The sequence below is a fragment of the Danio aesculapii genome, chromosome 6 (genome assembly GCF_903798145.1).
Source record: "Danio aesculapii chromosome 6, fDanAes4.1, whole genome shotgun sequence".
NCBI lineage: Eukaryota > Metazoa > Chordata > Actinopteri > Cypriniformes > Danionidae > Danio > Danio aesculapii.
The window spans coordinates 26,219,729-26,234,781 of NC_079440.1; the positions used below are offsets into that span (position 1 = coordinate 26,219,729).

Here is a 15,053-nt window from a genome sequence, read left to right on the forward strand (position 1 = left end):
ATCAGCGGTTTGCCTTCTGGACCGATGAGGCCAGAAACTTGCTCCAAGGAAAACTTCAGCCAGTGTACAGGGTGCCAAAAAAGTGTGCCATCTCTGAGGAAATCCCACTTCACATTCAGGCTGTTCCACAACAGAGGAAAAAAGAATTGTCGACTTTATTGTAAAGTTAAAGGGGTCTGAGGAGCATTTGACGGTACTTCACCGATCTTCACATTTATCCATCTTTGTCTTTAGTGTAATACGTTTCTCTAAATAATTGTTTTTATACCATTGTTTGCCCATAGGGTGTACACAACGGGAAGTCCTCTAAGTGGTTGCGTAAGCAAGCATCTTTCCAGGTGCCTGTCTACATAGACAGTGAGGAAGAGCAAGATATCCCTTTGCTTATCTTAAAGACGTACTGCACAGGACACCAACAAAACTGAGGTTTACAGATGAAGTGCAGCTTATCTGTGATGTTCTTTTTCCAGAGGTATGCCAGACCAAATAATGCACTTACAAAATCTACTGTATATAAATTGCATGCTGGGTGTTACTCATTTATCGACCCATGTATAATGATATTTGCTGTTCAGTGGTGGTATATTAGTTCATTTAAATGAATCATTTTTTCATAGGCCATCATACATGCTCTGGGGGTCTTGAGGGGTTTGTCTTTAGATGATGCTGAGCAGGTCTACCTTTCTGGCACAAAATATCATTACAGGTCAGAATATGATTTATTTTGACACAATGCTCAGAGAAACTTTTTGTTACTGATATTTACATTAACCCATCAGTGCTTGTTCTCTATTTCAGTGAAGTAGAAGAATTTAGTCGAAAAATTGACAAAAAATCTAGGAAAGAAGGGAGACCATTCAAGAGGTGGGTATTGCTCTTATATACCTAAAAATTTGCAGCTGGCAGTTGGGTGTCCTTTTTGGTTCTCCTAACAGTGCATAAGTTTAAACCAGAAATCTATATTACAGTTAAACATGGTAAAATATATTTTTTATTACTTATAATAAATATTAATTTAAATTTAATTGCATAACAAATGGTTCAACTTTTTATTTGTTTATTTATTTATATATATATATATATATATATATATATATATATATATATATATATATATATATATATATATATATATATATAGATAGATAGATAGATAGATATATATAGATTCTCTCTCCCTCTCTCATTCACAGGAGCTAAAGGAATGCTGCTTTTTGTGCTATTGTGGCTGTTGTGTGTGGATGTTTAAATAAATGTACATTCTTGAATAAATCCTCTGTCATGTCTCTCTACATCCTTTACAAACTGGTTTTAAATTAGTTACTGCATATGCTGATTACATTTGATTTCAATGTATTTGTCCTGATACTGAGCTAATTAGTTTAATCCAAGGGGATTCATTCATATACAGTATTTTTCAAGAAATGCAAGTCTTTTAGGGCACTCATTTTTTTCATTTGTGTAAAGTTAAGAAACATTTTTAATTTCTTTTTTTATCTGTAAATTCATTTGTTTTAATTTAAAATTGTTACTCACAACAGGTGTTTCACACTTTAACTTCTGGTACGTTTTACATCAAAAAGCACAATTTGAAAAAAAAAAAGCTCCTAAAAGTCTCCGCTATATCATCCAATCAGGTAGGTGGCGCTGGGAATCCAGTCCTGCAACTGAAGTTTTCACTATATAATTAAATTCGGTAGGTGGCGTTGTTAAATATGGTCCTAGAAATGCAGTTCACCGTGGCATCCAATCCAGTAGGTGGCGCTGCCGAAAAGAAATGCGGTCCTAGTAATGCAGTTTTACAATGTCATCCAATCCAGTAGGTGGCGATGTCACAAAAAACGAGGGTCCTAAAGATGCGGTCCTAAACGTACGGTCCTGAAAGTGCAGCCACTCCAGTTGTGCAGGATCATACTATTGGCTTGCCTTGCTTTCCTATTAGTAAATTTGGCGCCTTGTCGATAACTGGCTGTTTACAACGAAACGTCACAGTTGTCACGTCACGTTACGTAAGTTTTGATTGGACTACTGAATGAACCACCAATTTCCCTATCAGAGCAGATGGTTCTCGCTCATGATGCGTCTATTTGCAAATTGTTAGCCCTAACTCTTTAGCGAATTTTTCTTCAGTATGCCACGAAAAAAGACGATTTCTTTGAAGAGGAACTGCCCCCAACGCAGCGAAGCTGACCTCTTGAGTGAAGGTAATTTAATCTACAGTTCGATGATTTGTAATGATTTAACGTTAATATTAGTAGTCTCATGCAGTAACTCATCTAAACGGACTAACAAAGGTTAGATATAAGTTAACTTTTATGTGCAATATGCTTAACCGTAATCAAGCCTTCACTAAATAAAAAAATGAATGTTACTATACTTAAACTACTTCAAATTATAGTTTAATGTACACACTTTTTATACACTAATAACTAACCATGCTATGTGTAAAACCATATACAAATAGTACTGAATATGCAAAAAAAAAAAAAAAAAAACACATTTGCTGATATTTGACCACTAGTCTATTTAAATTTAATTTTGACCCTTATAAGTGCAACAAGAAAATTAATGTAGGATTGAATAATGTTTTTTATCATATTAGGACACAATACACATTTGAATTTGTTTACAAATACACATGTTTGTTTTTATGTGTTTATTTAAGCCACATCAAGCTTTTTCTATATTGGTCCTATAGGAAAAAATACAAGAGGGGAAAATGTTTGAGAAAAAAATTGATAACCAACTGATCATACTCTTGGCGAAGTTAAACCATTTTACATGAAGTGTTTTAGAAGTTGCTGCTCCAGTAATGTTGCGGTAGTTTGACAGACAAGAGCAGCAACCATTTCCTTTTTTGTTTTTACAGAACCACCTGAATCATCCCAAAAAATTCATAAAGTACACCATGATAAAGACGATGACAATGACCTTTCTGTTGTTGCGGTGGAAACCATTACTCCAGAACCAGGTGAGTTTGTATTTACTTACAAAGAAATTACTTTGAATGTGCAATCATGGTATAAGATAGACCAAGCCAACGTATTTGAAAATGAACCACATCAACCACAACTGTTTGCTGAAATGTTTTAGCTTTAACAAAAAAAAAAAAAAAAAAAAACAGCCAATGCCAGTCTTGTTCTATTGTACTTTTATGGAAATATAAATACTTGATCTTGCACTAATGCCACTTTTATATACTCCATATTACACAAGGTACATTTTTAGTTATTTAGCTGGCACTTGTATGTACCATTATGTACCAGATGTATGTACCAGTTGTATGTACCATAACTGTATTGTGCTACATTGTTTGTTTTTAAAGGACAAGATGATGGGTCTTCATCTATGTTGGAAAAAGACAAGCTGATGCTCATGGCCCAGACAATACAAACACTTAAACAGGAACGAGATTTTCTCCGCCAAACTGTCCTAAAATTGTCAAGTAAGAAACCTGTTTTGTTGTATTAACGTGTTTGATTTAAAATTAATATTTACTGAGCAAGTAGATTTTTTTAAACTTTTTAAACTTTCACATCAATCCTGAACTGCCGAGTAGTATTATTGATTACATTTTTAAGGCTGGCCACATACTACAGTTGCTGATTTTAAGTTTGATTTGAACCCCTGAATGGGGTTTGACCTATTATTAACTGCTTCTGATCAAGACGGAAGATCCTTGAACAAAAAAAAACAAAAAAACACATTTTATTCTAAACCTTGCGCTTTGTTAAAATTTGGGAGCCACAAACATGCCATAAAAACTGGACAAATTTATTAACCATATTCTTTTGGACTTAATTTCTAGCTGTAAGACTGTAAGAAACAGTATGTCTGTTTTATTCCATGATTTTAAAATTGGTTAAGATTTTTATAAAAGTCTCATCTGTAGCTAGCCTAAGCCTGCTAGCCTTTTTATGTAACTAAATCTGTTATTTTTCCATAGACAGAGGGGCAAAAAAAGTAAAGAAAGTCTTGGACACAAGCACTGAATGCAGCACCAGTAACACTGATGAGGAGTCCATGACTTCTTCCTCATCTTCAGAGTCACCTGATAGTGATATTCCTCGGAAGAAGAGAAAGAGTCATAAGAAGACAAAGAGGGCCAGCAGGTCAAAATCTACCAAGCACAGCACACGTGGTAAGCATATATCCTGTTTTTGAATGCCATTTTTCTGTTGATGTGTACTTAGTCAATAGAACCCCACATGGAAAGAACCTATATAAACATATATGTTTTAAGATAGGTTTTGATATAGGTTTTTAATATATATGACATAAAAAATTGGCCATTTCCTATATTATATGTACGTATATGTACATATATGCACATTCATATATTTACACATACTTTATGTATGCATATATGTAGACATATACTGTATGTACACATATATGTGCTTATATGTATGTTTATATGTACATATATATGTTTACCTATATGTTTACCTACATATTAGTTAAATTATTAAAATCTATAGGTTCTAGACAACGTAAATATAATAAATTGTATTTTTTATTTACTTAAGAACAATCAAATAGTACAATAAAAAAATAAGACAAAAAAATATTATTTTCTTCTTTTCCACCATCTTAATACAAAAAGAATTGGCCTTGAAAATGTTTCAGGAAAACATGTAAACATCATAGCTTTTCATCTCCTCTCACTTATTTGCCATAGTTAAATTCCATAACATGCCAATTACATGTGAATAAAATTTCAAGTGTTGGCTTGACACATAATTTTTTTGCATTTTGTTTTTTATTAGTATATCTTGTATGTACATGTAAGGCTTATATGTGGATATAAAGAAGCATTACAGGAGACCTATATGGCATGTATATGCACATATATGCACCTCAGTTTTGCCTATATATGGCATATACATACACATATTTATTATCATATATTAGGCATGGGCCTGTATAAGATTCTTACTGTATGATAACATTGGATAAAAATATCACGGTATCACAGTATTGTAATTACTGCTCAAAAATATTTTCTTTTTAAATGTCTGGGTAAAAAACAACCGTACATTTTGTTTTGAACACAGTATATTTTATTTTGTGAAACATTTAAAATATTTTGGAGCAGTAAATGTGTCGGGCTAAATGAATTATTGAATTTTGCTTCATTTTGTCTTTATTTGTTTCAAAACATTTTTTTACAATTTAAAATGGAAAATGTTCTGCTAGAGATACTGTTGTCCCCCCTTGAAAACTGTTGTACAGTTTTAAAACCTTGACTTTTCCAAACCGCGACATACCTTGAAAATGGTTATCGTCCCATGTCTATCATATATGTGCATATACTGAATACTGCTTATAGGTTTCATATTTGCGCATACATCCTCATATATGTTTGTTCCATGTGGGACATCCCTGGAAAAACTAATTCACAATAGGTCATGCCAGGTTTGTGTGGTTTGTGCATTTAAGTATTTGACACACATTGTTTTTTTGTTTTTTTTTAATTTCTTCTTAAGCTTTTATCTTTCTACAGCAACAACCCCTGATGACGTACTAAGGCGGTACAACAAAGTTTTCAATGCCTATAAAAAAGAAGGGAGCATTAGTAAAGCATGTACCAAAGTTGGGGTTGACCGTAATACTCTCGCATTAACAGCTGTTGTGGCTGAAATTCAGCTTGTTGATGCTGAGTTTTACAGAAGCATCCCTAAATTCAGAACCAAGGAGGAGAAACTTTTTGACTTTGCCAAGAGGTGCCTGCAGTCACTGACAACAGACTTAAAATCTGTCATTGAAAACGCCAAACAAGAGCGCAAACTTCTGCCAATAAAGTATAAGTTCAGATAGAAATATACAAATCTCTTATGTGCAGATGTTGTTTAAAGTTAAATTGTAGATTCACATCAGTAGTTATTAATTGTTACCCCACATGTCGTTCCAACCCCTGAGACCTGAAATGACACTGAACAGAATAAATCGTAAAATAATGTGTTTTTTGTCCACACAAAAGTATTATCATAGCTTAATAGCATTACAATTGAACCACTGAAGACAAATGTACTCTTTTGATGTTGGTGGTACTGTATCTTTCTAGACTTTAAATGCCTTGCAACTCTGTCATTCTATGGAGGGTCAGATAATTCTAAAATATATATAATATAATAATGTATAATAATAATAATAAAAAATAATCAGCTAAAATATTTTTACAAATACAAATAAAAAAGTAGATTTTTTTTTTTTTTGAATGAAGGACTCAGGTTTGGAATAACAGCAGGGGGAGTAATTAATAATTTCATTTTGGGGTAAACTATCCCTTCAATGTGAATTGCTGTACGTTTAATGTGAACTGATGTTACTTCCAACATTTATCTAAAAGTTTTAATTTACTCTTAAGATTTTTTTGTTTATGGGATTATGTTTAATCTCTTTAATTTCATAGTGTCTGTAAGGTTCTATATTGCAGCCATATTTCTAAGGTTTTACTTTATATGTGTTGCACTGTTGAGTATAAATATGTTAATAAATATTGTTTACATTTGCTGCATGTTTTCTTTTTAGTCCTCTATAGTCTACTTATTGAAAAACATTTGTGGATTAATACTTGGGAATTTAATACTATTACTTTTAGGTTCACAGTTACAATAGAATTAACATGGAACATTTCAGAATGTAGGTGGGAAGTACATGGATTCGTCAGTGGATGAATCAGTAATTTGTGACAAATTTACACTTCATATTGAGTGGACAGTTCCTGTGGAGTTTCCATGTAGATACACATAATAAAGTGTTGCATAGAAGATATTTTACAAGTTAAAGAGTAATTTGACTATTTTACACTTTATATTGAGTGGACAGTTCCTGTGGGGTTACCATGTAAGTACACTGTTAATAAAGTGTTGCACAGAGGATATTTTACAAGTTACAGAGTAATTTGTGACTATTTTACACTTTATATTGAGTGGACAGTTTATGTAGGGTTACCATGTAAGTACACTGTTAATAAAGTGTTGCACAGAGCATATTTTACAAGTTACAAAGTAATTTGTGACTATTTTACACTTTATATTGAGTGGACAGTTTATGTAGGGTTACCATGTAAGTACACTGTTAATAAAGTGTTGCACAGAGGATATTTTACAAGTTACAGAGTAATTTGTGACTATTTTACACTTTATATTGAGTGGACAGTTTATGTGGGGTTACCATGTAAGTACACTGTTAATAAAGTGTTGCACAGAGGATATTTTACAAGTTACAGAGTAATTTGTGACTATTTTACACTTTATATTGAGTGGACAGTTCCTGTGGGGTTACCATGTAAGTACACTGTTAATAAAGTGTTGCACAGAGGATATTTTACAAGTTACAGAGTAATTTGTGACTATTTTACACTTTATATTGAGTGGACAGTTCCTGTGGGGTTACCATGTAAGTACACTGTTAATAAAGTGTTGCACAGAGGATATTTTACAAGTTACAGAGTAATTTGTGACTATTTTACACTTTATATTGAGTGGACAGTTTATGTGGATTTACCCTGTAATTACACTGGTATCACAAGGTGAGACCTTCTAATGAAGCTTTATTTCTGTCATACAATGTTCACAAGTACATGGTATGCAAACAGGTGTGGAAGTGAGAAAACACCTGCAAGTACATACTGTTGTTACACAATGCACTTACATAATTCTTGTTACAGATGTGTACTTTCTTAGTGTTGTTACCAATGTCCTGTTACACATTTGTACTTACACATACTATTCAGTGGGCTGTTACATGTGTGTAGTTACACCAATATTACACAAGTAACTACTATGTACCAGTGTGTACATACACTGTAGTTACATACTACTTACACATCTAGTTACCATGTAAGTTCACAGGTATAAGCGACACTTAATATAAAGTGGGACCTATGTTTTAACTGATTGTATTGTTTGTGTTCAGTTGTTAATAAATCATAAGAAACAAAAAGAAAATTGTGAGAAGGTACAAAAATACTCAATATCAAATGAAATAATAAAATAATGTTTCACAATTGTTTCTTTTGATTCCTTACAGGTTTCAAATCCTGAGTTTACTCAACAGGTAAGTATATGTTAGGTAAGTATAACCACGTTCACTCAATACTGTTGTAATATAACCGAAATAATCCTTTGTTTTCACAGGTTTCACTCTCTATTTTTTTTCATTTCTCAGATAAAAAATAAACTTGACTCGGTAAAATAGAATAACCTTATAAGGAAAGATTTAAATTGTTACGAAATAAACTATTAAAGAATTGTATGAAATTCTTCTTCTCTGATCTATGCAATTTTTGTATATGAAAAAACAAATAAAACAAACCCAAACCTATTACACTTGATACATCAACAATAAATGAAGTAATGAATCAATAAAACAGTTCACAAATGATCACTTAACAGTTCTTTTTTTCTCTATAAACTCCTTTCTCAAAAGTCCTTTCTTTTCCTGCAAAAGCAGTGAGTAAATGTACATTCAACGTTTTGTGAATATAAAATTTCTCTGGGAGCAACAACGAAATGTCTGTCACACAAATCCAGAATCAAGTAAGCACCAATCCTGATCCAGCATCAATTCAACAGATCACACAGGAGCACATCGATGGCACCAATCCAGGTAAAAGAGGTAAAATAAAACAACAACAACAAAAAAAACCTGACCAAAACCAGATGAACTTTTAATCTCTTTAATGTGATGAACTTCTTCACTCATTTGATGAACCTCTCATTTGCTTGTTAAATACAAGCTTAATCTAGAGAGAGATCTAAACTGCATCTGCTCTCTTCTGCTTCGCCGATGCAAGTGCGCGCGAATTCTGACCGCGTCAGTGATCCGGAACCGGAAAGACTTCACATGACATTCTAAATCCTTACACATTTCTTTTACAACAAAAAATATTTTAATGTCTTCTAATCGCCTATAAAAATAATTTGTAAAACAGAAAAAGAAAAACTAAATGTTCCACATATTTAAATAATTAAATCTAATCTTGTTTCTATTGGTAACCTGGGTTACAACTGACAAGACAAAAAGCTGAACATTTCGGAAGGTGTGTGTTCCATTATTTGTGGTGTAAAAGTAACATTGCATATCAGGAAAAGAACACTATACCAACAGAAAAATGTAGTAGTGGTAGTATGATGGTCTGGGGCTGATTTTCTCCTTCAGGAAGACTTGCAGAAAACAGTAAGGATCTTGCGATGTATCTAACTGCAAGAATACACTGGAGTTGGAGCATAAGTATTGAGCGACTTTATTTTTTCTGCGTTCGCCAAAAACAATCCTAACATACACCAGTACTTCGAACTACAGAGTTCTCATTGTTTCAAATTCAAAATTGCAACATGAATATATCACAGTAGGCTACCCCCATTTTTAACACAAAGTACATTCACTGCTCCCTTAATGAAAGTCAACAACATTACTGTCAAAACTAACTGCAGCTGTAAAATTTCTCTTTGTATTAATGTGGTGGCACTCTCGAGCAGTGCAATATTATTTTAGTCTTTTTTTCCTACTCTTGGATGAAAATGGGTGGGCAACCAACAATTACCCCTAAGCTCAACTCAGTTTTATAAAACAGTCGACTGTGCCACCTGGGATACAAACCCAGGAATTAAAATATAAAAAGGTCACACAGATTAATTTCTTAAAATTTTTAAGGAGTAGGCAGGAGACACAAGTATCATACAAAAATAAAGTTTATTCACAATAATTATATTTAAAAAGACACAAGAGCAATAAAAAAGGTCCTGATCGCAAAGTCACCTCTAGGGGGCTTACTCACAAAAGGCACTGCAAGATAATGTTCAAGTTAATGTTCAATCCACACACACAAAACACTCAAACAACATACTCTCAAACCAGTACAGGACAACAAAAAGAAAATTGTGACATTAACTTACAGGACAGGGGCTACCCATAAGAGTGATCACCTGTAAAGGTTTTCCACCATACACTTTAAGACCACAGCATACTCAAGTCAACACACCCTGATGCATCAAAAAGTGTCCCACAGCCAGTGGCGGTTCTAGTTTAAATGACACCCTGGGCAAACCACCCCAACCCCCAAATTGTATTATACTCACATTGAAACGTGTCATTGTCAAGCACAAACAAACTGAAATGTTACTAATATTTCACTACATCTGGACCTTTCTTGCCTTTTTCAAAGTCAAAGTCAGCTTTATTGTCAATTCAGCCACATACAGATGTTACTACTTCAATGTGTTCCTTTTGGCGCCATTCATACCGCGGCGACAGCGGTACTTGGTGCGCCAGCAGCTTTTGACCGCTGGGTGGCAGTTTAACCACAGATATTCAGCTTTGCCTTTCCACAACACTAAACAGACTTTTCTGTGTGTACATTATGTGATCAGATGTGTTCAATTAAAATATAATTTTGATTTAGTTTTCTTAGTAATAAACATGATCTTACCAGGGCTTAAAGTATTCCGGCACCAAAGATTTTCTTAATTTTGGTATAATGATAACTCCGCACCAAACTGAGGCTTTCATTTTATAGCTGATAAATTACATTGTAATTATTGTAAGGGCTGTGACGGTCACCGTGATGACAATCACTCTAGAACACACGTTTTCTGTTTTGTTGCCAAGTAGCCTATACATTTATGAATATAACGTTAACTTAGACGTGATACAGCAAGTTCAAGTTCAGCAATGAACCTCGCTGGAAAACATATATGACTTATATTACTTATTATATCCGTGGCGAACGAGAAAGGCGAATCAATAATTAGGATGAAGCTATTTGTTGGGCTCCGCTCCGCTCCGCGATGTAGAGCTGGTTTCCGAGAAATGCAGGCGGCGGAGCAAGATACCCTCTTTGCCACGGTTGCGAAAAAGTATCTGCATGCACTACAGGCACACCGTCTCAGTGCTGCTGGAAACATTGTAATCTCAAATAAGTCTCCGCTTAAACCGAACAAAGTCAACATGTTAGTTTTTCTGGCAAAGAATTTAAAATATGAATAGAAAACAAAAGGCGGAGAGACGCAGTTTTTTTTCAACATCTGACTTATGTTGTTACAAGCCTAGGCTAATATTTTTGTTCTTCGTTACTATTTATATTATTATTGATTAGTATTTGTGAAGTTTCTAAAATGTAACGTTTACTGTTTCAAGCAGTTAAAGTTATTTCTATTTAACTAGCCTACATTATTATAGGCTGTATTGTGTTGTTTTATCAACGAAAGTTAAACAACAAACATGTTCGTTTGTACGGATATTTAGCATAATACTTTGGTCTTTTTTGATTTCTTATTTTTTTTACATGAAATGTAAATTAACTTAGGTAGGCTACTTGGGTACAGGGGCGTAATTTGTTGGTAGTATACCGAGGAATGCTTAGACAGTGAATATTGTCATCATTATTTAAAAAATTATAAATAAATAAATAAATAAATAAATAAAACACGTTACGGAAAGCATGAAATAAAGGAAAAGCATGCTCTTAATCATTCTTCATAATCTGATTCGTAGCTATACATGCAATAAACTTATATTGCGCCGACAAGAACAAGCTCTAAAAGGTAAAGTCTAAAGCCAGAGGAGTTATTGATATTAATGTTAGTTGTTAATATGACTGTAAACACTGCGTTGTATAATTAACGCCGTCATTGTGTCGTGTCTGCGATTTTTTTTTTCTCGTTGAAGAACAGAAATTTAATGTTATCGCCGTCTTCCCAGCCAGGTTTTTCAACATCTGACTTATGTTGTTACAAGCCTAGGCTAATATTTTTGTTCTTCGTTACTATTTATATTATTATTGATTAGTATTTGTGAAGTTTCTAAAATGTAACGTTTACTGTTTCAAGCAGTTAAAGTTATTTCTATTTAACTAGCCTACATTTGTCACGGTTGATGGGTTTGTGTGTTCTTTCTGTATGTTATGTGTTATGCCTTGTGTGTTGTCGTGTGCGAGGGTGTGTGATTTGTTTACCTTTTGTGTGACGGCGTGCTTTCTATCAGCTGACTTAATCATCCTCCAGCTGATCCTTGTTTGCTGACTATATATTCAGCCTGTGGTTACTGCTGGTTATCAGTCCGTTGTTTTTCCTTGTTCCTGTCATTTGTTCCCCAGATTCCCCCGCTGTTCGTTTGTCTTCGTGGTGACCTGTGACTTTCTTTTGTTGTGTGCTTTATTGTCGCCAGAGCATCCGGTGGTATCCTTTGATACTTCTTCCTTTGTTCATTAATAAATTTACTTGCTTTTGGATCCTCTCTGTCTAGTCTCGTGACAGAACGGACTGATCAATCATGGATCCAGCGAGTATCCAAGGCCTGGCTGAGTTTGTCTCGCAAGCCACCACACGCATGGACAGGCAAGATGAACAAATGACCACCACCAGTCGCGCTATCCAAGCGTTCGTGACACAGGTGTCTGAACTCACCACACAGCTGCAGCATCTTCATACTGCTGGTGTCCAACAGCCTGTTGCTGCAAACATTAGTCCACCTGTTGTGTCCGTATCTGATCAAGCCGCTCGATCCTCCGAGACTCCCACCTCCGGCTTTCTACTCCGGAGAACCGGAGTTGTGTCGTGCCTTTTTAGCGAAGTGCTCGTTGTACTTTTCCTTGCAGCCTTCCTCATTTTCCACGGAGGAATCTAAAGTGGCGTTTGTCATCACGCTTCTCACCGGGAGAGCAGCGCTATGGGGTACCGCTGTGTGGGAGAAGAAACTCCCATGTTGTTCTTCATTTAAAGCCTTTTCAGAGGAACTCAAAAAGGTTTTCGATCAAGCCGTGGCGGGCAGAGAGGCGGCCCGGATGCTCACGGAGTTGCAACAGGGACAGCGGAGTGTTGCTGATTACTCAATTAAGTTCCGCACCCTGGCGGCGGAGAGTGAGTGGAACGCTCAGGCGCAGTGGGACGTCTTTCTACACGGGTTGGCAGATCGTATAAAGGACGAGATCTTTGCTTTGGATCTTCCTAAAACCCTGGATGGGCTCATTGATCTAGCCATTCGCGTGGACTCTCGTCTTCAGCTCCGGGAGAGACGCACGCGACACACATACACTCTGGAGAATTCTCCTCTTCCGGCTGCCACTGTATTTCCGGGATTGGTGGACACGCCCCTCTCGGAACCTGAACCCATGCGGATGGGCCGCTCTAAGCTGTCGCTGGAGGAGAAGCGCAGACGCCGCAGCGAGGGCCTGTGTATGTGTATGCTGGTACGGGGCACATCACGGCTCATTGTCCCGTAAAAGCCAGAGCCCGTCAGTAGGTAAGAGGTTACTGACGGGTAGGGTATCTTTGGACAAATCCTCTCTTGCAGCCACACTTCTGAAGGTTAAGTTGGAGTGGTCATCTGGGAATTTTATGACTAAAGCACTTATTGACTCTGGTGCAGAGGGAAATTTTATAGACTCTGATTTAGTTCAAAGACTTGGACTTCCTGTGATTTCTCTCTCCCAACCCATATCTGTTCATGCTCTCAATGGTTTCTCTCTTCCTTCCATCACTCATTCCACTTGTCCTATAAGATTGATCACCTCTGGTAACCATTCTGAAGTTATTCATTTTTTTTTAACAGAAGCTCCTGTCACTCCAGTGGTTCTTGGGCACCCATGGTTGGTAATGCACAATCCACATATTAATTGGAGACAGGAATCTATAATCTCTTGGAGTGAGAGCTGTCATGCTACGTGTCTGTTGTCTGCCTGTTCTTCTGTGTCTCGTTCTGTTTTTCAGGAGGAACACATGGATCTGTCAAACGTGCCCAGTAAGTACCTTGACCTGAAGAGAGTGTTCAGTAAGTCTCGAGCTGCTTCTCTTCCTCCACATCGTCCCTATGACTGTGCTATAGAGTTATTGCCAGGTACGTCTCCGCCTAAAGGCAAACTTTATTCGCTCTCCGCTCCAGAGAGGGAGGCCATGGAGAAATATATTTCTGATTCTCTAGCAGCTAAGATCATCCGTCCCTCGTCTTCACCAGCAGGGGCAGGGTTTTTTTTTTGTGAAAAAGAAAGAAGGCTCCCTCCGTCCTTGTATAGACTACCGAGGGCTGAACGCTATCACGGTGAAGAATACTTATCCTTTGCCGCTGATGTCTTCTGCCTTCGAACGTCTGCAGGGGGCGTCCTTTTTTACAAAATTAGATCTCCGCAACGCTTACCATTTGGTCCGTATTCGAGAAGGCGATGAATGGAAGACTGCTTTTAATACCCCCAGGGGGCACTTTGAGTATTGCGTCCTTCCTTTCGGTCTGTCCAACGCCCCTGCAGTCTTCCAAGCACTCGTGAATGATGTGTTGAGAGATATGCTAGATCAGTTCATTTATGTCTACCTGGATGACATACTGATATTTTCCCATTCTCTCCAGGAACACATTCAACACGTCAGGCGAGTGCTTCAGAGGCTGCTAGAGAATAGGCTTTATGTCAAGGCGGAGAAATGCGTATTTCATGCACAGTCTGTTCCTTTTCTGGGACACATCGTGTCGGTCGAGGGTATGCGCATGGATCCAGAGAAAGTTCAAGCTGTGGTAAATTGGCCAACCCCAGACTCCCAGACTTATTTGTGCCAGAGGAATTACGGTCTGATGTCATCCGTTGGGGTCACTCTTCCAAGTTGGCCTGTCATCCGGGGGTGAGTCGCACCTTGTCTTTAATTAAACAACGATTCTGGTGGCCAGTTATGGCTCGTGACATAAGGGATTTTGTTTTGGCTTGCTCTGTTTGCGCTGTTTCTAAGACTTCCAATCGCCCTCCCGCTGGACTCCTTCAGCCGCTGTCAGTGCCGTCGAGACCCTGGTCCCATATTGCGCTAGATTTCGTCACGGGTCTTCCCTCCTCCAACGGGAATACGGTGATTTTGACCGTAGTGGACCGGTTTTCGAAAGCCACTCACTTCATCCCTCTGCCCAAATTACCATCAGCCAGAGAGACAGCGGTTGCTGTCATTGATCATGTCTTTCGTATCCATGGCCTCCCGACAGACGTGGTTTCTGACAGGGGGCCTCAGTTCATCTCTAAATTTTGGAGAGAGTTTTGTCATTTACTGGGGGCGACTGTTAGTCTTTCTTCTGGT

At 36.8% G+C, this 15,053-nt stretch overlaps 1 protein-coding gene and 1 long non-coding RNA gene across 2 annotated transcripts; both read left to right on the top strand.

Annotated features, from left to right (window-relative positions):
• Positions 1 to 309: 309 nt before the first annotated feature.
• On the top strand, positions 310 to 1,255 carry LOC130230099 (uncharacterized). Its single transcript, XR_008837913.1, has 4 exons — positions 310 to 472; positions 618 to 706; positions 799 to 864; positions 1,168 to 1,255. It is a non-coding gene; the product is annotated as an uncharacterized LOC130230099 (long non-coding RNA).
• A 1,618-nt stretch (positions 1,256 to 2,873) lies between these two features.
• On the top strand, positions 2,874 to 6,015 carry LOC130230100 (coiled-coil domain-containing protein 106). Its single transcript, XM_056459051.1, has 4 exons — positions 2,874 to 2,971; positions 3,326 to 3,445; positions 3,947 to 4,141; positions 5,507 to 6,015. The coding sequence occupies exons 2-4, from the start codon at positions 3,349 to 3,351 to the stop codon at positions 5,818 to 5,820; spliced, it is 606 nt and encodes a 201-aa protein (XP_056315026.1). The 5' UTR covers positions 2,874 to 2,971; positions 3,326 to 3,348; the 3' UTR covers positions 5,821 to 6,015.
• The last annotated feature ends 9,038 nt before the right edge of the window (positions 6,016 to 15,053 follow it).

Excerpts from the sequence above, each read along its gene's own strand:
- LOC130230100 (XM_056459051.1), top strand. The coding sequence starts at position 3,349 with ATGTTGGAAAAAGACAAGCTGATGCTCATGGCCCAGACAATACAAACA. Across the intron at positions 3,446-3,946 it reads AACTGTCCTAAAATTGTCAA|ACAGAGGGGCAAAAAAAGTA; the intron begins GTAAGAAACCTG and ends ATTTTTCCATAG. Across the intron at positions 4,142-5,506 it reads TACCAAGCACAGCACACGTG|CAACAACCCCTGATGACGTA; the intron begins GTAAGCATATAT and ends ATCTTTCTACAG.